Consider the following 22,576-nt stretch of genomic DNA (forward strand, 5'->3'; position numbering starts at 1 on the left):
GAGTGGGCACAAGCCCATTTGAGTTTCCACCTGCTCTGCCTCCCAGATGGCTCCTCAGTGGCCAGGGAGCAGACAGGCATTTTCCAAACTCGGCCCTAGACTTCCTCTGCGTGGCCGTGACGTTAGCCTGGCCCCGCCTGTTCTGGGGTGGTGACGCGGGGCGGCCACGCCCCCGCACTTACGTCACCGGCCCGGTTCCCTCTCCCGGGAGCGGCGGCGGACGCGCGGCTCCCACCCCCTCCCCTCTCAAGGGCTGTCCCCTCCCTGGTGTCGGCCGCGGCCCGACCCTGCAAGGCGATGGCCCGGGCCCCAAGCGCGGGTTAGCGTGTCTGGTTGCCCGGCCATGGGCTGTATCGGCTCTCGGAGCCCCGCGGGTCAGGGTAAGAGGCGGAGGCTGGGCACAGTTGGGGAGTCGCGCTGCGGTCGCCTGGTGCGCGGGCCTTGGGTGGGTGGGGGCCTTGGGGAAGGGGCCGGTGTCGCGAGAGGGAGGAGCCAGTACCGGGGAGGCGGGCCAGGCAACGGGATGGAGTGGGAATGAGAGGGGAGGGGGCTAAGCCGACTCGGGTTCGCTCCCATGGCCTGCCTGCTTCTGGGCTTTGCAGGGCGGTCCCGTGGTCTCACCGCCGTGTTCCTGCTGCTGAGGGTGGCGGGAGACGCACAGCCTGGGGAGGGGCTAGTCAAACTGATGCCGTCCCCCTCCCCCCCAAACCCATGGTGAGCGGCCTTGCATGCCCACATACTCACTCCCCTTTGCCTTGGCTTCTCTTCTCCCGACCTGGGAGTGGCCCTGTGCCGGCAGCCTACCTCTTCACAACTGTGACTCCGTCCTCGTCAGGAGGAGGCCCACAGACACTGGCCAAAGCGCCCAATCCCCATGTCCTCCCAACACTTGGTCCCTCCTCAAGAGCCAGCTGGTTACCAGGGTACTGAGGCCCCATGCAGAGCACCTGTGAGCACCTGCTCACCTCTTCCCTAGCCCTGGCAAGAACAAACCACCCTACCCTGTGGATGGAAGGAGGAGTCCAGAGCGAGGCCAATCAGGGCTTCCTTCCCACAGCTGCTGACCCCTGCTTGGGCCTTGGTTCCCTTGGACGGTGATGCTGGCTGGGGCCTGCACTCAGTCCCAGATTCCTCGGCTCACAGATTTCTCTCAGCCTAAGGCCACGGAGGGATTTGTGATGTCAAAGACTGGGTTTGGAGTGGGTCCTGGACTCTCAGGGCAGGTGGTCAGTCTCAGGCCTTGCTGTGGTTGCTACCTGAGGTTCTTTGGAGCTAAGACTGGTTGAGATTTGTACTTCCTTTGAGGAATTCTGGGATTTGTAGTCCTAAGTAAACCTCGTGGCTTTTGAAGTTGAGAAGCAGCAGGCTGCTCTGATCCCTCTAGCCTGCCAAGGCTTGGAGTTCAGGAAGTCATGCCCTCCTGTAGTCAGGGGAGAGGTTGGTTGACCCCAGGACTGGCCTAAGCAGCTCTGATTACATGGCCTGTAACCTCCTGTGTTCCTTCCGGTTGGTAGCATTTCTGGGGACCACCAGCTGGCTGAGGCTCAGGGACAGAGACGGCCGCTCCAGCTAAAGGTCAGTCTTTTTTTTTTTTTTTTGACAGGGTGGACAGTGAGAGAGACAGAGAGAAAGGTCTTCCTTTGCCGTTGGTTCACCCTCCAATGGCTGCCGCGGCCGGCGTGCTGCGCTGGTCTGAAGGCAGGAGCCAGGTACTTATCCTGGTCTCCCATGGGGTGCAGGGCCCAAGCACTTGGGCCATCCTCCACTGCACTCCCAGGCCACAGCAGAGAGCTGGCCTGGAAGAGGGGCAACCGGGACAGGATCTAGTCCCGACTGGGACTAGAACCCGGTGTGCCGGCACCGCAAGGTGGAGGCTAGCCTATTGAGCCACAGCGCCGGCCCTAAAGGTCAGTCTTGATGTACATTGCCTGTTGGCACTGTCTAGGGGACGGGCCTCAGTTCGCCAAGCTCCAGAGAGCTCTGCTGGGCCCCTGGCACTCCCACCTCCTCAAAGCCATGAGGCAGGAGTGTTCTCCTTATGTGACTAGGCACAAGTTCCAAGTGGGGAGGGGACTGGCTCAGCATCCGGAGCCAAAACAGGAATAGAACTGGGAGCTGAGCCTGGAGCAGTTCTGGGCTTTCGGTTCTCCGCATCAACACAGCCAGCATGCCTATGATTTCTGTGCTGGGCAAAATGTTTCTGTGGCAGCGCGAAGGGCCCGGAGGACGATGGACTTGTCAGACAAGTCGCAGAGGTGAGACCAGGGACCGCAGATGTGATCTGGGAGGTGGCGGGCAGCTGAGAAGTAGGGTGCTCAGGTGGCAAGAGGAAAATTACTCTGGTTCAGATACTAGCCCGCGACAGAGGGGACCAGGCTGGGGCCAGAGAGGGCATCAGGAGAAGACTTTCGGGGACAGGGGTGAAGATCAGAAAGAAGAGTAAGGAACTAGGGACCAGCTAAGGCTGGCAAGAGGGAAGAAGCAACGCCGCAAGCTTGTGAGGGGTCAGGATGGCTGCGGGGGGGGGGGGGGGCAGTCGGTGATGGAAAAATTCAGTGTGCTGTCCACGAGCAACGGGTAGGCTGAAAAGCTAAAGAAGAGTCAGAATTTCATCAACATTGGGGTTTCACCTAGCGTCCTGACGGCAAAATCTTTGTGGCGAAGGAAGATGGCCATTGAGTGGGCTGCCACAAAACGGTCCCCCGCGGTGGCCAGCCCTGGCCAGGGTCGACCTGCCGCAAAGGGGCTTTCGGAGTTGAGGGGCAACAACCAGGTGGTTGCTGTGTTCTGGGAGGTTGGGGAGGAGTGAGGAGAAGCAACCGGGCAGCACTGGATGGAAGCGAGGACCTTGGGCACAGGGGCCCAGCTGAACAGTCTCTCCCCCTACCCCTCAGTGGCCTCGGACCCTGCGTGGGCTGTGGAGTGGATCGAACTTCCTCGGGGCCTCTCTCTCTCCTCCTTGGGATCTGCTCGGACCCTCCGAGGCTGGAGTCGGTCCTCCCGCCCTTCCTCCGTGGACAGCCAGGACTTGCCAGAGGTGCTGGGCCCCCACCCCCACCATGTTGGCGGGGGGGGGGGGGAGGCCACATCTATATGAAGGGGAGCTGTGTCCCCCGCCCCCGCCTTGCCAGCCTGCTCCGGGCTCCCTGTTCCTGCGAGCGGAGGCGCTATCCGGCTGGCGGGGCCACAAGGCCGCCCCCGCGCCGGTCTGCTTCACTCGGCACTGTGCCAGCGGGCGGGCTCGCTCACGCCTTCGGCGCTGACGTCAGCGCATCCCGGGCCGTATCCCGGGAGACCCTGTTGCATGGTGATGGGTTGCCAGGGAGACATACACTTTTTCTCTGGGCCAGAGCCACAGCTGCGCGGAGCTGCTTGGGCACGGATGGCGGCGTCTGGGGGGAGTGTAGGGGGGGAGAGGCAGGGCGAGTCAGGAAACACCCAGCAGGGGCTCCTCCCCCCGGCCTGGCTGGCAGCTACCGGCGCCACCCCGGGGGGGCCTCTGTGGCCAGGTACTGAAGGGGCGGGGCAGAGGGTGGGCCTGGGGTCCCGGGCAGGTGGAGGCTGGCTTTTGAGGGGTGGGGACAGGACAGAGGAAAGCTAGGCAGTGCCTCGGCTTCATTGAGGGAGGGCAGCCTTGGCTGGAGCTGGTCAAGAGGCACTGAGCCAGGTGCAGGGTGGAGCTTTGGGCGGTCCACTGGATCCTGCCATCCTGAGCTCCCTCAGGAGGAATAGATACAAGGGTGATGCCAGGGAGGAGGTGCTAGGGAAGAGAGGGCGACGGTGATCTGAGAGTGAGGATCCCCGGAGCCGGAGCCTGGGGCAGGCCTTGCACGCAGGCAGCGTTTTGGCAGGCAGGGTGGCATTCTTGGCCCAGAGGGAGGCTGAGGGAAGGGAGGTGCAGAGGTGGGGGCAGAGCCAATCAAGAGGGTCCAAGGGAGGCCCGAAGGAGGCAGGGCCCTCACCGAGGGGGGCCTTCCGTGCCTGGGTCAGAAGCCTGTGCCAACCTCAGAGGACAGTGGGGGAGCCCAGGAAAGCTATCTGAAAGCCACGCTGTGGTCAGCTGCACTTCAGGAGAGTTATTGCCGCTGCTTTGCCTCATTTGGCTTATGCATCCGGGGAAATTTCCTCTGTATGAGATGCTGTGCTAAACGCTGGGGTGCAGCAGTGACCACAACACACCAGATGCCTCGGAGAGCTCGAGACCAGTGTGGGATACCAGGCAGGAGCAGGAAACACACAAAAGTGACCGTAGTTGCACACTGAGATTCAGGGCCAGAACGGGGTCCATTCACAGAGACAGAGGGTGGAGCACTGATGGGGCCCCAGAAGCCTCCTCTGAGGGGGAGATGCCTCACCCTTCATTGGAGTGATACGGAAGAGCTAGCCAGCCATGCTGAGAGAGGAAATGCATAGTTGGGGGAGGTTGAGTGCCCACCCCCTGCTGCTCTGGGCAGGGGCACCGAGGGCTGGAGCACTGGCAGTGGTGGTGGGAGCAGTAGCAGAGGCAGTGTGGGGATCACTAAGTGTAGCCACAGATTTGGGCAAGGACAGCTTAGGGGAGAGTGGATGGCGATGCTGAGGCTTGGGGCTGAGCTGGATGTGAGAAGGGTGGGCGATACAAAGTAGGAAGTGGGGAAGCAAGCAGGAGTGGAGTGGGGGGGTTGGGTTTGAGCTTGGTCATGCTCAGTTTGTGGCTCCTGTGGGTGCTCTAGGAACAGCTAGAATGTGGGGCTGGAGACTGAGAGGGGGAGAGAAGCAGATGGAAGGGGCCTTAGGAAATCCTCGGTGGCATGCGTTTCTCCCTTCCTCTGCTCTGCCTTGCCCTCGGGGAGGGGGCTGCTGGAGGCTTGACCGCACTTCTGCCCCTTTGGGCCTTCCTCAGTTTCCCTTGCTCCCTGGTTTGGTGGTTCTAGCTTCTTGCCCTCTTACTGGTTCTAGCAGTCTCTCTAGGACATCTCTGCTGTCCCGGCATCTCTTCCCAGCTCTCATCTGCCCCGACACCCTGGGTGGATTTTGGATGTGGGGGTGGGGGCGCTGTAGAGAAGCGCTGACCTTCTCTCACGGCGTCACCTAAGGTGAATGTTGGAGACACAGTCGCGATGCTGCCCAAGTCCCGGAGAGCCCTCACGATCCAGGAGATTGCTGCGCTGGCCAGATCTTCCCTGCATGGTATGCACCTGCCTCCCGTGCCCCCTGAGGCTGTGCTGGGAGTGCTTGCTGGAGTCTCCCCTTCCCGCCCCTTGTCCCCCACAACTGCCACCCTTTCACTCCCCTGCCCAGGCACGCTCTGGCCCGGGCCCTCACCAGGCTTCTCCTCTCTCACCGCACCTCCAGGCATTTCCCAGGTGGTGAAGGATCACGTGACCAAGCCTACCGCCATGGCCCAGGGCCGAGTGGCTCACCTCATCGAGTGGAAGGGCTGGAGCAAGCCGAGTGACTCACCTGCTGCCCTGGAATCGGCCTTTTCCTCTTACTCGGACCTCAGTGAGGGCGAACAAGAGGCTCGCTTCGCAGCAGGTAGGTGGTGGGAGAAGGGGGCCGACCATACACTCATCCTAGGGCTGCTCTCGCTCGTCTCCTTGGGTCCTGCATGGGGCCCGGAGTCTCCTAGCTCACCCTCTCTGCTCGGGAATCCTGTGTCCCCTGACAGGAGTGGCTGAGCAATTTGCCATCGCAGAAGCCAAGCTCCGGGCATGGTCTTCGGTGGATGGCGAGGACTCCACTGATGACTCCTATGATGAGGATTTTGCTGGGGGAACTGACACAGGTAAGAGACAGCGCATGCTCATGCCGCCACGTAGGCCTTGTGAATCATTCAGAGCCATACCCAGAATGCCTGAAGTCCGTGTCCAGGCCATCTTGGCATCGCCGGGGCTTAGGAGGGCTGTCCACGCTCATGGCCGAGAGCTCAGCAGTTGGCAGTAGAGTGGCTCCTGTGCTACAGTGCTGAGCCTTCTCTGTGTGTGTGGACTTCACAGTCCTCAAGGGGGAAAAAGAAAGCCACCCTGAGATTTCAGCCATCCGTTCTGGGCGGCCACGTCCTTGGAAGGGTCTGCCCTGGCCCTCTCCTCCGAGGGGCGGCCTTCTGGCTGGCTGTGGCGGGACAGATGAGCCGCTGTGCAGCCGCACAGCACCGCGCAGGGCTGCGGCCCCAAGCAAACAGGAAGACATGCTGGGCCTGGAACCACCCACAGGGCCCGGCTGGCTCCAGCTCAGCATCCTTGCATTCCAGTCTGTGGGCCTTTCTGTGGGCCAGCGTTTGCAGAGAGGGCCCCCGCAGGGGCTGTGCGGCTGGGCTCGGCCTCCTTTCATCTCCAAGGCCCTGGACTGCAGGTCCGACTTCCTCTGTCGCTTCTGGGCTCCACCCCTCCCCCTTGAAGATGGCCCCCCAGCAGCTTCCATTCCTCCAGCTAAATAGCCATTTCTCTAACGTGGGGAATACGCGGGGACAGGCCAGAGACTGCTGCTGTGGTCCCGAGGCCAAGATGGAACCCTATACTATGAGCGCTTTTGTTTGATGGAGTTCCAGGCCTGCTCTGACCCCCTGGGAGAAGGAGAATAGCTAACATTTATCCAAGGCCGCTACTAGTGCATGTGGAATCTCTGTGTAAATTCTAAGCAGGCACCTCTCTCCCTGGCCGTGCTGCTTGGTGAGCAGGGAGTGGGCTGGGTTTCAGCCCTCACTCCCTGCTTTGGACAAGGCTCCCCTTGGGGAGTGCAGTGGCCTTGCGGTTGTTGACCGTGGACTGCAGGCCTGCCTTGTTTGCCAAGCAGCTCCATGAGATTATTAGAATCCCCGCTTCACCATTAGGGAAACTAAGCATCAGACAGCTGTGACTTGCCCAGGGCTAACTTGCTCCTGTTCACTGCCCCCAGCGCTCTGGCAGGGATGGAGGGCAGTGGGCTCCAAGGAGGCTGATTGGAGTGGCAGCAGCAGGGCTGTCTTCTTTTCTCTCCCCTTCGCAGACTTGGCTGGGCAGCTGCCCTTCGGGCCCCACCTCCAGGACCTCTTCACCGGCCGCCGATTCTCCCGGCCTGTGCGGCAGGGCTCTGTGGAGCCCGAGAGCGACTGCTCGCAGACCGTGTCCCCAGACACGCTGTGCTCTAGTCTGTGCAGCCTGGAGGACGGCTTGCTGGGCTCCCCGGCCCGGCTGGCCTCCCAGCTGCTGGGCGACGAGCTGCTCCTTGCCAAACTGCCCCCCAGCCGGGAAAGTGCCTTCCGCAGCCTGGGCCCGTTGGAGGCCCAGGACTCGCTCTACAACTCGCCCCTCACGGAGTCCTGCCTTTCTCCCGCCGAGGAGCCAGACCCCTACAAGGACTGCCAGCCGCTCTGCCCCCCGCCGGCGGGCAGCTGGGACCGGCAGCGGCAAGCCTCTGATGTGGCCTCCTCCGGGGTGGTGTCCTTAGAGGAGGACGAGGCAGAGCCGGAGGAACAGTGACCCAAATCGTGCCGGGTGGTGGCCCGGGGCCCCTGGCCACTGCTAGGGGCAGAGCCTCCATGTCCAGCTGTGGGCTCCGGGCTCTCAGCGGCTCTGCAGCCCAGAGAGCTCCTGGGAGCACTCACTTCTCCGTTGTGTGTCTTGCATGAAAGTGTTTGGAGAGGCGGCAAGGGCCAGGCTGGGGGCGCATGTCCTGCCCCCACTACTGGGGTTTGCCGGGGGTTGCCCGGGGCCCCTGGGGCATGGCTACAGCTGTGGCACACAGTGATGTACATGTCCTTAAGTCAAAAACGCCACACACACATTTCCTCCTCGGATGATGTGAACCCCTAAGGGGCTTATTGTGACTGGGCTGTGTGGGGGTGGAGTGGGAGGGAGCCTGGCCACCTCCGCCACTGTCCCTGTGCCTCTCTCTTCTCTGCTTCTCACCTCCGAGTCCATGTGCAGTGCTTGATAGAATCACCCCACCCGGGGGGCTGGCTTCCGCCCTGCCGGAGCAGGGAGCAGGGGCTGAGCCGTCCCCCAGGGCCCCTCGTCCAGCTGGGCTCCCGCCGTGTTTCCCCTCTCCGTCGGCTCTAAACCGTTTTTCCCAGAAGACAGGGTTGTGGGTCTGTTCTTTCCGTGGGATCTTCTCGGGGAGGCGTTGGATTAGGAACGAATGCATGTATCCTCCGCCCTTCTCCCGGCTTCCCCGGTGGGCCTGGGCCCTCTCCCAGTTGCTCCTGGGATGTGTGAGCAGCAGTGTTATCTACAGGGTGGAGCTGGAGGCAGGGGTGGTTCTGGTTGATGCAGAGCTGTGGCTTCCGTGTCCTTCCAGGGAGGGCCACAAGGAGGCCTCAGGGGTGGCCAGGTCATCATTGGCGGATGCCCGTGGGGCTAGAATTGTGCCAGCTGAGTGACTCTCCTCGGGGAGGGAAGGGGGTAGTGCCTTCCTTGGCTTTGGCAAAGGCCAAAGCTACGGTCCTGGGGGCCCCCTCCCCAGCCAAGGTGTTCATGACCAAGCAGTGGCAGATTTGGCCTCCCAAGGACACCGGACTCTGGATTCTTATGGCTGTGGGGAGGGGGCCAGCTGCAGAATTGGGAGCCTTGTAGACACTGGCAGGTAAGAGGGCCCATGGTAAGAACAAGAGCCAGCGGGCACAAGCATTCTCTATATAAGTGGCTCATTAGGTGTTTATTTTGTTCTATTTAAGAATTTGTTTTATTAAATTAATATAAAAATCTTTGTAAATCTCTATATACATCTGGTCATTGGAGGTTCCAGTATAAACCCATCTTAGTTCTATCCCTTTCCCCTCAACGGGGTCGTGGGGGTCAAGTGACCCCATGCTACCAGGGCAGTGCTGATCTTGCCCTTGGGACACCTGCTGCAGGAGGTGCTGGGTGTTTCCAGGTGGGATGAGCTCTGGGAGACATTGGCAGGCTGGGTCTGGACGTGGAGGTGGGGCTGTGGCTGTGGCTGTGTTCTGCTTTCCCAGGGCAGGAGGAGGCGTGGGAGAGCTATACAACCTGGCCTGACAGCCACAGCCCACGCGGGGGCTCACTGGCACTTGTCGTCGCTGTCGGAAGGACTGCCCTCCCGGGGGAGGCCATGGCGGGAGCGGGGTCCCCAAAGCGCGTGCACCTCGGTGGTCTCTGTGTCACTGCTGCTGGTAGCACTGTCTCGGAAGCTGGCGAGGGGCGGCCGGACCTTCACGCCCTGTGCTGTGACAGAGCCCTCAATGGCCTTCCGGAGCTGGAAAGGTGAGAGGGGCAGGTGTCTGGACTCAGGACTCCCAGCTTCCTCCCTGGCACTCTCCTTAGGTGAGCTGAGCATAAGCTCCCCTGCCTTTTTTTGGAAGTGGCTTCTAAGGCCACTGTCCTCTTACCTCCTTTAGTGTAACGATTCCAATGAGCCTGCCGATGCTGGTGACGTACGCGTGGTCCACTCCCAGCAGCGAGAAGATGGTGTGAGTCTGTGGAGGAGGGAGAAAGCACAATGGGCTTGATGTGGCCGGGCAGCGATCCGTCCCAGGGGGCCCAGGACTAGGGGCGCCACAGATGGCAGAGGAGGGGACAGGACTGCTAGAGGGAAAATAATAAAGAATCCTTCTGTGTCCCCAGGCCTCAGAAACTTGATAGAATCCTTATGTTGATGAGACAGAGGAATCTTCCTGGCATGTTAGAAGGATGCAGTTGAGAGCGCTTGCTCAAATATGAAATCTAATGCCTGGCTGGGCTCCGTGCTGTCTCACATTATTCAGTTTCAGCACTGTCTTGAATAGGTACACCATTCTGTATGAACAGCAGCAATAGGTACAGCCATTCTGTATGAACAGCAGCATGAGGCTCAGTGGTGGCTTGCTCTGGGGTTCTGGGTGGGTCGTCAGCTCTGCCCAGGCCTCTCCTGCAGGTGCCCCCTTAGTCATGGAGCAAGTTTCTACCCCCCACCCCCTACCAATGGCCCTCGTGGATGACGCCTGCTTCCATCTGCCCTCTAGCTGGCCACTTCCGCGATCTCCTCTCCTTGGTTGTATGTAACACTGGGCTTGGCTGGCCTGAAGTGCGCTCTCGCTTGCTCTCACTGTTTGCCTCTTCTGGAGTCCCAGCAGCACCCTAGGGCCTGGGTGTGTGTGTGTGTGTGTGTGCACACAGGGCTATAGCATGCAGGCCAGTCAGCCCCCTCGCCCATGTTTTTCTTGCTGTGGGCCCTCTAGCTTTCCAGTGTAATCACCAAAGGTTCAGAAGTTGTCAGCCAGTTCCCCTTGCTCTCAAAGTAGATTTTCTCGGGCCAGATGTCTTGAAAAATACTGTCCTGACTCAGCAGTTCCTGGAATTTTCGGCTGATCATGATCACTCTGCTCTGAGTTTGCTTGTAAGCCTCTCAGCTTAATACGTGAATCAAGATGAGCAGTAATAATCCTGGTTCTTGAGTACCAGTTACTCAAAACTCATTTTAATACTTTGGAATTCTTAGGAAGGGATTTCTAGAACTTTCCTAAGGTTCTCCATCCAAGGCATGAAAGTATTTATAAGAAGGAACAAGAAGTTCAGTTTGAGAATAAGCTGTGTTCCTTCAATATCTGTAACAGCATGACCACGTGGTTAGCCAAGTTGCTCCTCATATGCAGCTTGAATCCTACACGCTACAGCTTAACGTTCATTCCTAGTTTGTCCAACTTCAGGGAGAAATGTCTTTATTATGAGGTTTCCCATTTAAAAAAATCCCTTAGCCTTGCCTCCTGGCAGTCAAATAATCCCTTCCATCTTCTCCCAAGTAGTTCCCTTGGAAATTCTGTTTCTCCACAATCTTAATCATGGTGAGTTTCTGGCAGGCAATTTGCCTTTTAGGTAGTAAACCCCTTGTCCCTAGCAGTCACCGAGCCGTCTCAGGCTATTTCGGAACGTGCGGGCTGTTTTCCTACACTTGCAGCCTCACGGTTCCCCCAGGACAGGGGCTTCAGCCTGTTCTGGAAAACCCCCATCACGTCACCCGTCAGCTGTTCATTATGCCGCCTCCGCGAGTGGCCCTTGGTCCTCTCTCAGGACGCGGGGTGGCCGTCACTCCTGACACCGGCTGGGGGCTGACTGCGTGCCAGGCATGACTCTAAGTGCTTCACGTGTTTCAGGTTCCCTAATCCTCAGAAAATCCCGAGGTGTGATCCCACTGTTGAGATACAGCAGAGGCTAGGACATGTGCCAAGGTTACCTAGCCAGCTGGCATGTGGCAGAGGCAGGGTTTGGGTTCAGCTGCTGTAGCCGTGGCCTCTGCGTGGGTAGCCGCTGGATGGACGAGGCATGGGCTGGTGCACGGGTCCCTGAATGGCGCCCGTACAGCCCGTCTCCTCTCTGAATGGGCTGCTGCTTGGTGATGGCTCAGGCCAGCAAGGACGTTCTGAATTCTAATCTTTCATGTTCTCATCACTTCCAGTTCTCGGTGCTTTCCTTGGTGGGTTCCTTAAAGGCTTCGTCTCCTCCTCTGATTTTTAGGCTTGTAACAAACAGCGACTTTTTTCTTTCTCATCTTAATTTAATTAGACACCAGATTACCCCATTGGAAGGCCAGGGCCTGGGCTTGGGAACAGTGAGCTGACCGGGAAAGGGACAACATGGCTTTCTCAAAGCATCCTGGGAGCGGAGCCAGGAACTCGGGGTTCTGGGCCTGACCGCTATCCTGACTCGGGCAAACGGCGTCCTCACTGCACGCCTCAGTTTCCCCATATGTAAAGTGGTTAAGACCTTTCTGTCTCTCTCTCTCTCTCACTGGCTAACTCTGCCTGTCAAAAAAAAAAAAAGCCCATCATGTGTCGGGGCAGATCATCCAGGCTCCCAGGCCCAGTTTTGCTGGTTACTAGTGGTGTGATCTGGCGCAGCTTCTTAACTTCTTTATCCATTTCCTCATCACCAAGAGCTGGAATATCACAATGTCCATCTTCTCCTCATGCGCTTGTGAGCCTTAAGTCAAACACGTGAGGAGCTTAGCAAAGTGCCCGACACCTCACGAGCATGCACTGCTGCCTTGCGCATCGCCCCGGGGGAGGCTGCAGGATGAAGTGAGACGGTGTGGTGGAAATGCATTTAGCAGTCCTGGGAAGAAGGACTCTAAATACCAGCCCAGCGTGTGCGTCTCCATTTTTCCTGCACCTGCACTGTGGTTCCCTGAGGTCTCCATCTTTGACCTGAGGTCTCCATTGAAGGCCTAGAAAGTCCTTGTCACCTCCTGCTTTTTTATTTCATTTTTGTCCTTCCTGTCTGGGCTTCTGCCTGACTTCACTCTGCCGGCTTGGGCACAGCTCGTGTCAACCCGACGGCTCAGCACCTGGCTTTCAGAGTGTTCACCTGCCTCCTGCCTCCTGGTGCAGGCTTGCACCTTGAGATTGCCCAACATTGAGCTAAGCCCCCCCCCCCCCCCCGGCTTTGCCGGTCCCAGGAGCCATCCTGCCAGCTTGCCGGGCTGTCCCGCATTTGCCGCCTTCCCCTGGAAGCTTGCCTGTGCCTCTGCCCTGGAAGCAGCCCTCCACAGAGAACCCGGCTTCCCTGGTGCCTGCCTCACCACCGCTGGCCTGGCTGGCCTCACTTCCTCTCCCTTCCTGGAGCCCGTTTTGCCCTTCTGCTGAGCTATCTGCCTTTGTTCCTATCAGTTTTTCTTGGGCCCACATGAAGTTGAAACTTTCTGGGGTCTGACATTCCAACCCCCTACTGGGTGTTTCTCATCTTTGTTTATCTCTTCCCTGCAGTCTCCCCACCCTGCCTGCATGTTGGTTAGCTTGTTTATTGGATTTTCCTATCCTGCCCATTTCTCACCCATTTCTTTCAGCGTGGGCAACTCGGACTGGCTGGGCGCTGGCAGCCTCCCGCCTCGCTCTGACCCTGGCCGGGCCTTCTGGCATGCACCCAGCTCCAGCCCTGGCTTTGTTGCTGCTTTGGTCCAGAGTTCCCAGGGGGGCCAGGCTGAGCAGGGGGAAAAAAAAGATGCCTGGCTCCAGCACAGAGCAGGATGAGGCTAAGGGGTCCTGGCTCGCAGCCTCCTAGCCTTCAAAGTACTGTGTCTGAAAAACATCTCTGCAAAGGCAAAGGGCCATTCTCTCGATCTCCTTCCTCCCTTCCCTACTGGCCCGAGTCCAAGCTTGTTGGGGGACCCGGATCCCCGCCCTGTCCTCCTGAGAGCCCAGGCCAGCCACCAGCCACGCTGCTGGCCCTACCTTGTGCAAAGAGGTCCTCTCCACCAGCTGGAAGGGGGCAGGGTCAATCTTGCAGTCACTGAAGTTCACAGGTTCATCTAGCTGCTGCTCCTCCCACTCCAGAATCTGGGGGAAGAGACCACACGTGGGAAGGAGCAGGTGCCCACGGCTGCTACCTTATCCGAAAGCTGGCCTGCCCTTTTTCCTACTCCTGGTCCCTCCCATGGGGACAGCAGCCAAGGTGATGACTGAACACACCCAGGGAGAAGGAGGGTCCAGAGTCCAGCTGTGCCTTACCTCCTCCGGGCTCATTTCACCTTCCAGGTCCGAGTCACTCTAGGACAGAGGGAAGCAAGTGAGCACGCCCCTGACCTGGGGACCCCAGCCTGGACCCTGGGCCTCCCTGTCCACTGCTCCTGAGAGGCAGGAAGGGGCGTGCTTACTGCCAGGGAGATTCGGACCCGCTTCGATTTGCGCTTCTCACTGGATTCTGACTTCTCCGACTTGGGTAGGCCAAAGCGGGGGGTGGGGTGAGGGGTGGGGTGGAGAGAAAGAGAGAGGAGTTGAGGTTGTAGGGAAGGGGTTGGGGGGAAGTGTGGGTGCCGGGGGAGGGCAGAAGGAGGCGGGCGCGAGGAATGGCAGGCCGGGAGGGGGCTCACTCACTTCTGACGTGGCCTCTGGAGGGGGACTGCCACAGAAGAGGCTCCTGAGCGCGATGCCGGCCGACTCCACGTGCCCTGTGTTCCCAAACGCAGGTGGCCCTGGCAGTGACTCCCGGCTGGGAGAGCCACCGCCCCACTTCCACCCCGGGATCTGGCAAGGAGGGGCGAGTGCTCACCTGTGGGACTCTCCCCGAGGTTCATGGGGTTGCTGCACCCCCTTTTGAGAGCAGGCTTTAGGGGCTTGTGAGGCTCCCCCTGGGCGTCCTCGGCCTTCACCTGTGTGCGGGGAGAGGGGCTGGTGAGGCTGCAGGGGCCCCCAGCCACCCTCTGTACGGCCCTCCCCAGGAAGCCCGTGTGGCCCTGGGGCTTCTCCCTCACCTGGAAGCAGACGGAAGTCTCAGGGCTAGGGGGACTCTCCTGACAGGATGGTGGAGAAGTGTGGGCTACCCTGCGCTTCTGCTTGGACTGCCGCCGGCGGGCTGGGCTCAGCTGGGCGGCCAGCAGCGCCACCACCTGCGTGCGCTCAATGGAACCCAGGAGGATCATAGACTCTGCACAGAGCAGGTGGGGAGGACTCAGGGGCTGCGGAGAGGCGCCCACCCCCAAGGGGAACCCTGCCCCGCGAGTGCTGGCCCGTTCCCTTACGGGCCCCGAGCTCCCTGCCCCTTCCTGAGCAGCGATGCTGGGAGATGCCCCTAGCACCTGGGCCCCCTCCTGGCCTCACCAGGAGACTCCACCAGGGCCAGCGTGCGGCCCTTGGTCCTGTGCAGTGCCAGCCGCAGGTCCCGGAAGGTGCAGCTGAGCGCCACATGGGGAACATCCCGCACCATGATGTCTTCCACTCGCACGCGGTACTGCCTGCAGGCAGAGAAGGGCACAGGATCTGTGGTCAGCAAAATGAGAGTGGCCCTGAATACTCCCATCCCAGCACTATAGAAGATCCCAGGACCCAGGGGGGCTGATGCTAAGGGCCGGGGTCAGGGAGTGCTCCCACTCTTTTTCCTGATCGGCTGCAGGCGGTACAAGGAGGCTGCTCGCTCAGCTGCCTTGGCTTGGTGGGGATAGGGGACCCCAGCACGCCTTCTGCCCCTCACTCACACCCCCTCCCCGGCACCCAGCCCTGCATACTGGTGGCGGCCCCAGCCCAGCTCAGGCAGATAGGGGAGCTTCTTGATTCGGATGATGCTGTCGTAGAGGGAGGGCTGCAGGCTCTGTGCAACGGCGTTAGCCAGGATGACAGCGATCATGACGGGCAGGATGTGGGCGATTTGGCCCGTGAGCTCAAACACGATCACGGCCGTGGACACTGTGTGTGTCACTGCTCCCGCCAGTGCAGCCGCCCCTGCGGACAGCCACCTTCAATTACCTCAAGGTGCCCAGGAGGCCCCAAAAGACCCTCCCCACCACAGGCAGACCTAGGGGTGGGGGTGTGGGTCCCTGAGGGCTAGCTAGTACCCTCCTGGGGATGGCGTGGCAGCATCTGCGGTAAGTCTGGCTTTGGCCAGCAGGGGGCACCAGAGGCCCAGCCCTGGTGGCCCAGCCAGGTTGTGCAAGGCAGCGGCAGTTCCAGGCACTCACCCACCACAGCATAGCCCCCGGGCACGATCCTGTAAGTACTGCTGTCTGTGTGAATCCCATCAGGGAACCAGGCAGCCATGCTCTCTCCCACCAGTCGCCCGAATGCTGCTCCTTCAAGGAGGGGGGTGGGAAGAGAAAGAGGTGGTGGAGGGGGAGGGCGGGGGCACTAGGAAGAGAGAGGGTCAGAGGGTGGGGGAGGGGCCGGTGGGTCATTCAGTGCAGGGGACAACCCTAGGGGATGGGGGTTTGGGCTAGGGCTGGACCAAAACCCGCTCCTGGGCAGAGAGGGGGCAGTGGGGGCTGCAAAGTGGGAGTGCAGGCAGCCAAAAACTCACCAATGACGAACACAGGCATGAAGGCCCCACAGGGCACTGGGATGGTGGTGGCCAGCGCAGACATCCAGAACTGCAGGGCAGCACAGGGTCAGCAGGACGCCTCCCGGGGCGCGACCTCGCTGTTGAGGTCCGCACATGCTTCTCAGCTAGCCCAGGACCCTCCCCAGGTGCAGGGTGGTAAGGGACTCGAATCGCATGGCTTGGGTTCAAGTTCTCACTCTGCTGACTAGCTGCGCAATGTTTTTGTGTTTTTATAGATTGTGACATTGTATGCCTTTTTAAAAACAGTGTTAGTTGAGAGGTAAAGAGAGACAGACCTTTAAAATTTTTACTGATTGATTGATAGAGGACAGAGAGAGTTGCCAAATGCCGTCAGGGCCCCTGGCTAGGGCCAAAGCCAGTAACAGGGGCTCAGTCCAGCCACTAAGGCCATCACCCCTGCTTCCCAGGGGGGCTGCATTAGTGGGGACTGGAGGCAGGGGTGGAATCCAGGCACCCTGACATGGGAGGCGGGCATCTGGACCCTAGGCTAAATGCCTGCCCCCAGCCGTGTGATGCTGGGCCAACGACTTAACCTCTACTTGCTTCTGCTTCCCATTTGTTAAAATGGGGATCATAACAGCACCATCCTCACAGCATGGCTGGGAGGCCCGGAGGAGTTAACACAGGGCAAGTGCTGGGAGCAGTGCCTGGCAGCTTACAAGCCTCCGTGGACGCCAGCAACATCAGCGGGGACCTCACCTTCATGAGGATGAAGATGACCAGGGTGAGGAAGACGTTGGCGCGAGGCGGGCTCCAGGCCTGTGAGGTGCTGGGCGGTTCGAGCTCCTCCACCAGGCCCTGGCGGACCCAGGTCCGGTTGTCAAACAGGGTGACCAGTGTTTCCTTCTGTGAGAGCTAAGGTGAGCAGGGTACCTTAGGCTGGGAACAGAGTCGATGTAGAGAAGGGACCCAAAGGAACCCACAGGGAACCAAGCACCCCGCAGTCATGCTGCGGCAGTGTGCGGGCTTTCGAAGGAGAGTGACCCAGGGAACGGGCAAATCCCGTCTCTGCCCGGGGTTACCTGTCCAGCCATGAACTGTCCAAAGCCAGGAGGGAAGGTCAGAGTGGAGATGAGCAGGGTGACCAGGGCTGGGAAGAGCAGGCGTCTGCAGAAGTGGGTGTCACAGCGTCACCCCTGGGTGGCGTGCCTCCCAGGGATGAGCCAGGGGCCCACGCGCGCCTCAGGCCCAGGGTGGGAGCAAGGCCTCGGCACTCACAGGCAAGCACTGGGGCACTGGCAGACGCACAGGCCTTTCTGTGGCCAGCGATCCCGTTAGTGGGCAGTGAGAGCAGAGCTCTGCGTGGCCAGGCCCTGTCCTGCACACCTCTGAGCTGAGACTGCGTCATGGCTCTCAGAAGGCCCAGCTGAGGGGCGCTGTCTGCCTCTCTGTGTGACGCAGGGTGGGGGGAAGCTGGGGTCCCGCATGAAGGTGACCAGAGGTTCGGTTGGCCGCGATGGAAATCAGGTCTCCTAGGGCTGCCAGGTCTCGGCTGTCACTCACTGTCTGCCAGCCTACCGAGGCCCTCGCCTGGACACCAAGCCACCCGGACCCCAAGCCGCCCGGCCTAGAGCCTGGGACCGACTCACTTTCGCATGAGGAAGCGATTGATGGTCTTCTGCTTCCTCATCACCTGCACGATCTTCCGGTTCAGGTAGACAAAGAGGGCTCCTCCGAAGCCACTAGCGATTCTGGGGACAGAAGAAGTGCCAGGGCAAAAGGGGGTCTTCTCACGGGGAGCGCCCTTCTCTGAGGCACCCCCAGCCCCTCGCGGCCCTCACCCAATCACCGCAAAGGCCGGCAGCTCTTGCAGGTCGAAGGGGAAGTCGAGCCGGAATCGGGTTTTGAAGAGTGCGGTGATGGTCTCTGAAGGGGAGAGAAGCAGCGAGGTGTGGGCCGAGCCCCGGGGGCACCGCGTTGGAGCCGTCTTGAGCTCCCATGCTCCCTCAGGAGTTCCCACCTTCGTCCCGGTTCCAGACGGCCAAGACCCTGAAGATGAAGGCGCTGAAGGTGGCGGCGAAAAAGCCGCGCCAGTAGTTGCGCACGGCGAAGAAGGTGGAGGTGACCTCAATGCTGAACAGGACGCCTGCGAGGGGGCCAGGGGACAGTGCCGCTGGAACCCCGGACCAGGAGGCAGGGGCCCAGGGTGGCTGGGGCGGCGCTGCGGGGAGCGCGGGGAGCCCCGCCTACCTCCGATGGGGGCGGCGAAGCAGCAGCCCACGCCCACGGCACAGGCGGCAGCCAGCATCTCTGTGTTCCGCGACTCGTTCTGGCAGGAGCGGGGGCAGCAGGCGGGAGTCAGCCAGAGGCTCAGCAGCGCCCCCCCCCCCCCCGCCCCGCGCCAAACCCCAGTCCCCAGGGGCCTCCCTCACCTCATAGATGCCCCCAAAGAGGGAGAGGAACTTGCTGAGAAGGGCAGCGCACATGCTGGCAATATGCACAAAAGGGCCCTGGGGGTGGGGTGGGGTCGGTGGTGAGTTGGAAAGGGGCCTGCCTTGACCTTGGCCCAGCAGCTTCCTCCTCCCTAACCCACTGGGCAGTCACCTCTTTGCCCAGCGGCATCCCACTGCCCAAGGCACAGGTCAGCCCGATGACCTTGGCTACGAAGGTCTTGAGGGTGAGGTATTCTTTCAGCACCACTCCCCGTAAGATGGTTTTCATCTCGGGGATGCCGGACCCTGAAGAGGGCACAGCCCTGGAAGTCATCTGCTGTGTCCGTGTTGGGAGACCCTGCCTCCGTCCTCCCTGTCTGTCCACCCCTCCTGTCGTACCCACAGCCTGAGGGGCCAGGATCTGTGTGAATCCGGCGGAGAAAGTGATGAGGACGACGGGGTAGGTGACCCAGGCCAGGTACTGGAGCAGGAGGTTGGTGTTCAGGCCCCGGGACATCCACTGCTGAGCTGCGGGAAGAGGACGTGCTGCTGGACCCCCAGTGCACACACCCACCCCTTGCCCGGCCACCAGGACACGCTGATGGGATGACTTGTGCCCAGGGAAGCTGCACAGAGCCTGTGCACAAGGGGCAGGGACGAGGCCTTCATGGGGACAGAGCCCGGGCCAGGGAAGAGGGTCTGTGGGAGAGGGGAGACAGGAGGTTGTGGTCTAGGGGAAGGGGGCGGCGGTGATCATGCCTGAAGATTGGCAGCCAGGCTGGCGGGACAGATTGGATGAGTGCGACCCGGAAGGGGCAGGCGAGTTGTTCCCAGTCCTTTGGCCTCACCCTGCAGACAGGCAGCGATGGCGTAATCCATGGCCCAGCTGACCAGCGCCATGAGGAGCCCCAGCAGGACCAGGAAGATCCAGTCTTCACCAACCCTGGACACCAGGAACTTGTGGCAGCGCACAGAGCACACTGGCAGCAGGAAGGGAAGAGCAATGAGGAGGCTGCACCGCCTCCTCTCTCCCCCGCGGGAGCTCTGAGGGTCTCCGGCCCCCTCAGCGCTGCACAGCCAGGCCCTCTACCCAGCCCTCAGCACTGCACAGCCAGACCCCCTACCCAACCCAGCGCTCACTGCGGCATCGGGCACAGCGGCTCTGTCCATACTCCAGGAGCTCTGGGGGAGTCCGAGGGGAGGGCGGGCTCCTCCAGGGCTCAGGCCCTCCCAGGCGAATGCGAGCGGCTTCCTCTTTGGCAAAGGCCCCGAGGTCCTGGGTGTAACGGCCGTACATCTAGAGCATGGTGGGGGGAGATGGGGGCGTCGGTGGTACAGGCCGAGTGGGGGGGTGCCCTTTCCCCAGGCCACCACGAGATGCCCTCTCCTGAACCCCCAGTTCCCATTCTGGCTTGGGGTGTGGGAACAATGCACATTGCAGTCTGTGGGGGTTGTCCTGGCTGGAGGGATGGGGACAGCCAAGGTACAGGGACACAGCTCTGGGGGTGGCAGAATAATCAGTCTTCTGCTTACAGGCCCAGGGCAGAAGGCCTGGGGAGGAGTGGGAGGGAAGGCCCCAGAGGAGGAAAAGACAGAAAAACCCGGGGCCTGGCGTCCAAGTGGGAGGAGGGAAGGTCAGGGAATAAGGGATGGTCAAGGGCACACAGGCAACAATGAGCCTCGTGCAGCTGGGGGCAGCTGAGCTGGGCCCAGGAGCAGGCACGGCCCCAATCCTTATCACGTTCCCGCTGGGCCTCTGGCCTGCGACCAACTCGGCTGCACCCCTCCTTCCCCCCCAACCCCCCCTCCCTAATCCCCTTGTCCCCATTTTCCACCCCACCCCCATGAGCCTTCCAGCCCAGCCTGGAGTGGAAAGCCTCTCTGGGTGGGTGAAGAGGGCCTGGTGGCCTCAGCTCCTGAGTGCGGCGGCACATTGTGGGACAGCAGAGGCTGCGGATGCTGGGGTGATGGGATGGCTGGCCATGGCCAGACCTGCCAAGCTGGGCGTGTTGGGGGGTGGGGAGGAGTAGATTCCGGCTGCCACCCGCAGAGCTTGGAGACACAAAGGGCTCCTGTTGGGGCTGGGGATGGGGGGGGGGTGAGGGAGGGAAAGATAGAGACAGAGAAAGGGGGTGAGAGATAGAGTGAGGAGAGGGAAGAGCAAAGAGCATAGAGGGAATGAGAGGGAGAAAGGGACAGAGAAGAGAGAGGAGACAGAGGGGAAGAAGTGGGGAGGAGGAAGAGAACCGAGGGCACAGGCAGCTGCAGAGGGAGGGGTGGGAGTAGAGGACAAAGGGATAGGAGAGGCTGGAGCAGAGCACCAGGGAGAGAGGCTGACCCTTCCAAGCCAGGTGCCGGGCTGCCTTCTCCCACCCAAGAGCTTCCTTTGACCCTCACTATCCCCACCCTGCCACCTCTCCCAGGCATTCTGTCCCATCACAAAACTGGGCAACTCCCAGACTCAAGTTACAGCCCAGGCCCTCTCTTCCTTGGGAGGTCCCCTCCCAGCCACCTTCCTGGGCAAATTCCAGCTCAAGCTGCTAAAAAGGAGCCATTAGAGCCTATTCCCTTCCCTAAGGCTTGGGTCCCCCACCCCACTGCCACAAAAAGGGCCAAGTGACTTCTCAAACACCTGGTGGCTGTGAGTCAGCTCACAGCCCAGGACCCCTGCCTTTAATGAGGTCAAGGGACACCCCGGGGCTGGGTGGGGGCTGGATACCCAGAGTCAGCATGGACAAAGGTCCCAATTTCCACACCCATTCCTACTTGCCCTATTCTCCCTAAAGTTCCTGTTCCTCGGGGCCAGGAGCGGGGTAGGAGGTGGCAGGCCACCTGTCCCCACTGCAGTGACCAAAAGCTTCACGTCTGAGTTCGGGTCTGCTCATCTTTCTGCACACTTGATTTCTGTGCCTAGCACCATGCACATGGCAGGGACACAGGCGGGGTCTTGGATGGTGGAGACAGGAGTGCTGAGAAAGTTCAAGGGTGTGAATGGCACTGGGGAGAGAGAACGGGGTGCTGAGGCGCGGGTGCTCAGGGGGTGAGGGGGGACGCAGCAGAGAAGAAGCGTGTGGGAGGGTGAAGGGAAGGACGCCTGGGGCAAGCACCTGGTGTCCTTGTCCTCCGCCAGGAACCAGCATGCAGCCCCCCCCCCCCGGCCTCAGTTTCCCCAGCTCACAAGGCCAGCACAGAGTTTGGGTAGGCCCCCTGGCCCTCACGCTTCCAGGAGCAGCGGCTTCCCAGCGCTCTGCTCAGGGCTGTGCTTGGCTTCACTCACCAGGGTCTGCTCATACTGCAGCGCCCGCGGCTCCATCCCTTCCTCCACCGCCGCGGCCGCTGGGGCCGCCATCTCGGCGCGCTGCCCTCTCGCCTCCCTCTGCGGCTCCGGCTCCGGCCTGGACTCGGCTCTCCGCCCGCGCAGCCAGCGCCGGTCCCCGTCCGGTCCCTGCAGCCCGGGCGGCGGAGAGCAGAGTGCGGCGGGCCCCGGGCGGCCGCCGCTGGCACGGCCTCGCGCTCCCGTCCCCTCCTCGGCGGGCGGGCCGAGGGCGGTGCCCTCTGCGCTGCTCCGCCCGCCAGCCCATCCGGAGGGGCCGGCCTAGCCCGGCTAGGGTCTGCGACGGGGCCGCCTCCCAGGCTCCGGAGAGGCGGCAGGGGGCGCCTGGAACGCACCTGCAGGCAGAGACTGGGGCTGAGAGGGGCGCCCGCGGCCGAGGCGGGGCAGGGCCACTGGCACGTGGAGCCGGTCCACAGCTCTCCGTGCACGGCGGAGAGGGACCGGAGCCGCCGGGCGCTTAGGACTTCGGGCTCGGGGCTGCAGGGCTGCTAATTCGTGAAAGCAGCTGCCTTCTCAACTGAGGACTGGAGGCCCAGGCGGGCCTGGAAAGGCCCCTCTGCGGGGGATTCGGAGGGCCATTCTGGGCTCCTGCCCGTGCTCGGGGCTAGCCTTAGGAGGTGCACCTGCAATACCGGACCCGCCGGATTTTGCGGGCGAGGAGGCTGAGAGGGGACTGGGAAAGAAAGGCCCGAGGGAAGGGAGTTCTAGTGCCTGGAAGGCAGGCGTCGGGGAGCAGAGGTCGCTTCTCCTGGCAGGGCCCAAGGAAAACCCCAGCTGCTGACGTCTCGCCGCCTTGGGGAAACGGCCTGCTGGGGTTTGGCTTTCTCTATCAGGGTCCGGGGAAGGAGAGAACAGAGGGTGGGGTGAGCACTGGGTGCACGGGCAGCGTTCGAGATAGCGAGCGCAGAGCGCGGTGTGCAGGAGGGCGGCAGGAGGCCAAGGAAGGGAGGTTGTGGGAGAAGGGGGCCAGCACCTGGGAGGAAGAGACAGGAAAGTGATCCAAGAGGAGGGCAGTGCTGGGGGAACACGCAGCACACGCTGAGGGGGCACTGCTAACGGGCAGGTCAGTGTGAGGGGGTTCGTGGCAGGCGGAAGGAGCGAGCAAGGCCCAGGGGAAGAGGGCAGTGCTGGGGGGAGGGTGCAGCGCCAGAGGA

At 61.3% G+C, this 22,576-nt stretch overlaps 2 protein-coding genes across 6 annotated transcripts; one reads left to right on the forward strand and one right to left on the reverse strand.

Moving 5' to 3' along the window:
* Positions 1–201: 201 nt before the first annotated feature.
* FAM131A (family with sequence similarity 131 member A) lies at positions 202–8,620 on the forward strand. Of its 5 annotated transcripts, XM_062210750.1 has the most exons (7): positions 204–380; positions 1,515–1,575; positions 2,895–3,037; positions 5,076–5,169; positions 5,335–5,517; positions 5,651–5,767; positions 6,967–8,619. In XM_062210750.1, the coding sequence occupies exons 4-7, from the start codon at positions 5,100–5,102 to the stop codon at positions 7,437–7,439; spliced, it is 843 nt and encodes a 280-aa protein (XP_062066734.1). In that variant the 5' UTR covers positions 204–380; positions 1,515–1,575; positions 2,895–3,037; positions 5,076–5,099; the 3' UTR covers positions 7,440–8,619. The 5 variants fall into 5 exon arrangements, with proteins under 5 accessions (XP_062066742.1, XP_062066716.1, XP_062066734.1 ...); XM_062210758.1 differs by lacking the exon at positions 2,895–3,037 and having other exon boundaries at positions 202–380; XM_062210744.1 differs by lacking the exon at positions 1,515–1,575.
* Positions 8,614–21,562, reverse strand: CLCN2 (chloride voltage-gated channel 2). The gene is made up of 24 exons (XM_062210669.1): positions 21,366–21,562; positions 19,229–19,385; positions 18,937–19,068; positions 18,488–18,616; positions 18,261–18,394; positions 18,089–18,166; positions 17,907–17,985; positions 17,677–17,802; positions 17,498–17,582; positions 17,306–17,407; positions 16,739–16,823; positions 16,416–16,571; positions 15,675–15,744; positions 15,340–15,450; positions 14,890–15,103; positions 14,486–14,619; positions 14,140–14,312; positions 13,938–14,037; positions 13,763–13,836; positions 13,543–13,602; positions 13,397–13,435; positions 13,121–13,225; positions 9,308–9,394; positions 8,614–9,174 (listed from the first exon to the last, which is right to left on the reverse strand). The coding sequence occupies exons 1-24, from the start codon at positions 21,435–21,437 to the stop codon at positions 8,980–8,982; spliced, it is 2,697 nt and encodes an 898-aa protein (XP_062066653.1). The 5' UTR covers positions 21,438–21,562; the 3' UTR covers positions 8,614–8,979.
* Positions 21,563–22,576: the final 1,014 nt, after the last annotated feature.

This window comes from Lepus europaeus, chromosome 2 (genome assembly GCF_033115175.1).
Source record: "Lepus europaeus isolate LE1 chromosome 2, mLepTim1.pri, whole genome shotgun sequence".
Classification (NCBI taxonomy): Eukaryota; Metazoa; Chordata; class Mammalia; order Lagomorpha; family Leporidae; genus Lepus; species Lepus europaeus.

Bases quoted from the DNA above. Each gene is read 5' to 3' on its own strand.
- FAM131A (XM_062210737.1), top strand. From the start codon at position 2,168: ATGCCTATGATTTCTGTGCTGGGCAAAATGTTTCTGTGGCAGCGCGAA. The intron at 2,256-2,894 runs GTGAGACCAGGG...CCTACCCCTCAG, and splicing joins TTGTCAGACAAGTCGCAGAG to TGGCCTCGGACCCTGCGTGG. The intron at 5,170-5,334 runs GTATGCACCTGC...CCGCACCTCCAG, and splicing joins GGCCAGATCTTCCCTGCATG to GCATTTCCCAGGTGGTGAAG.
- CLCN2 (XM_062210669.1), bottom strand. From the start codon at position 21,437: ATGGCGGCCCCAGCGGCCGCGGCGGTGGAGGAAGGGATGGAGCCGCGG. The intron at 18,617-18,936 runs GTGAGGCCAAAG...CTCTTCCCGCAG, and splicing joins CATCGCTGCCTGTCTGCAGG to CTCAGCAGTGGATGTCCCGG. The intron at 13,226-13,396 runs GTAAGGCACAGC...CTCTTCCCCCAG, and splicing joins GTGAAATGAGCCCGGAGGAG to ATTCTGGAGTGGGAGGAGCA.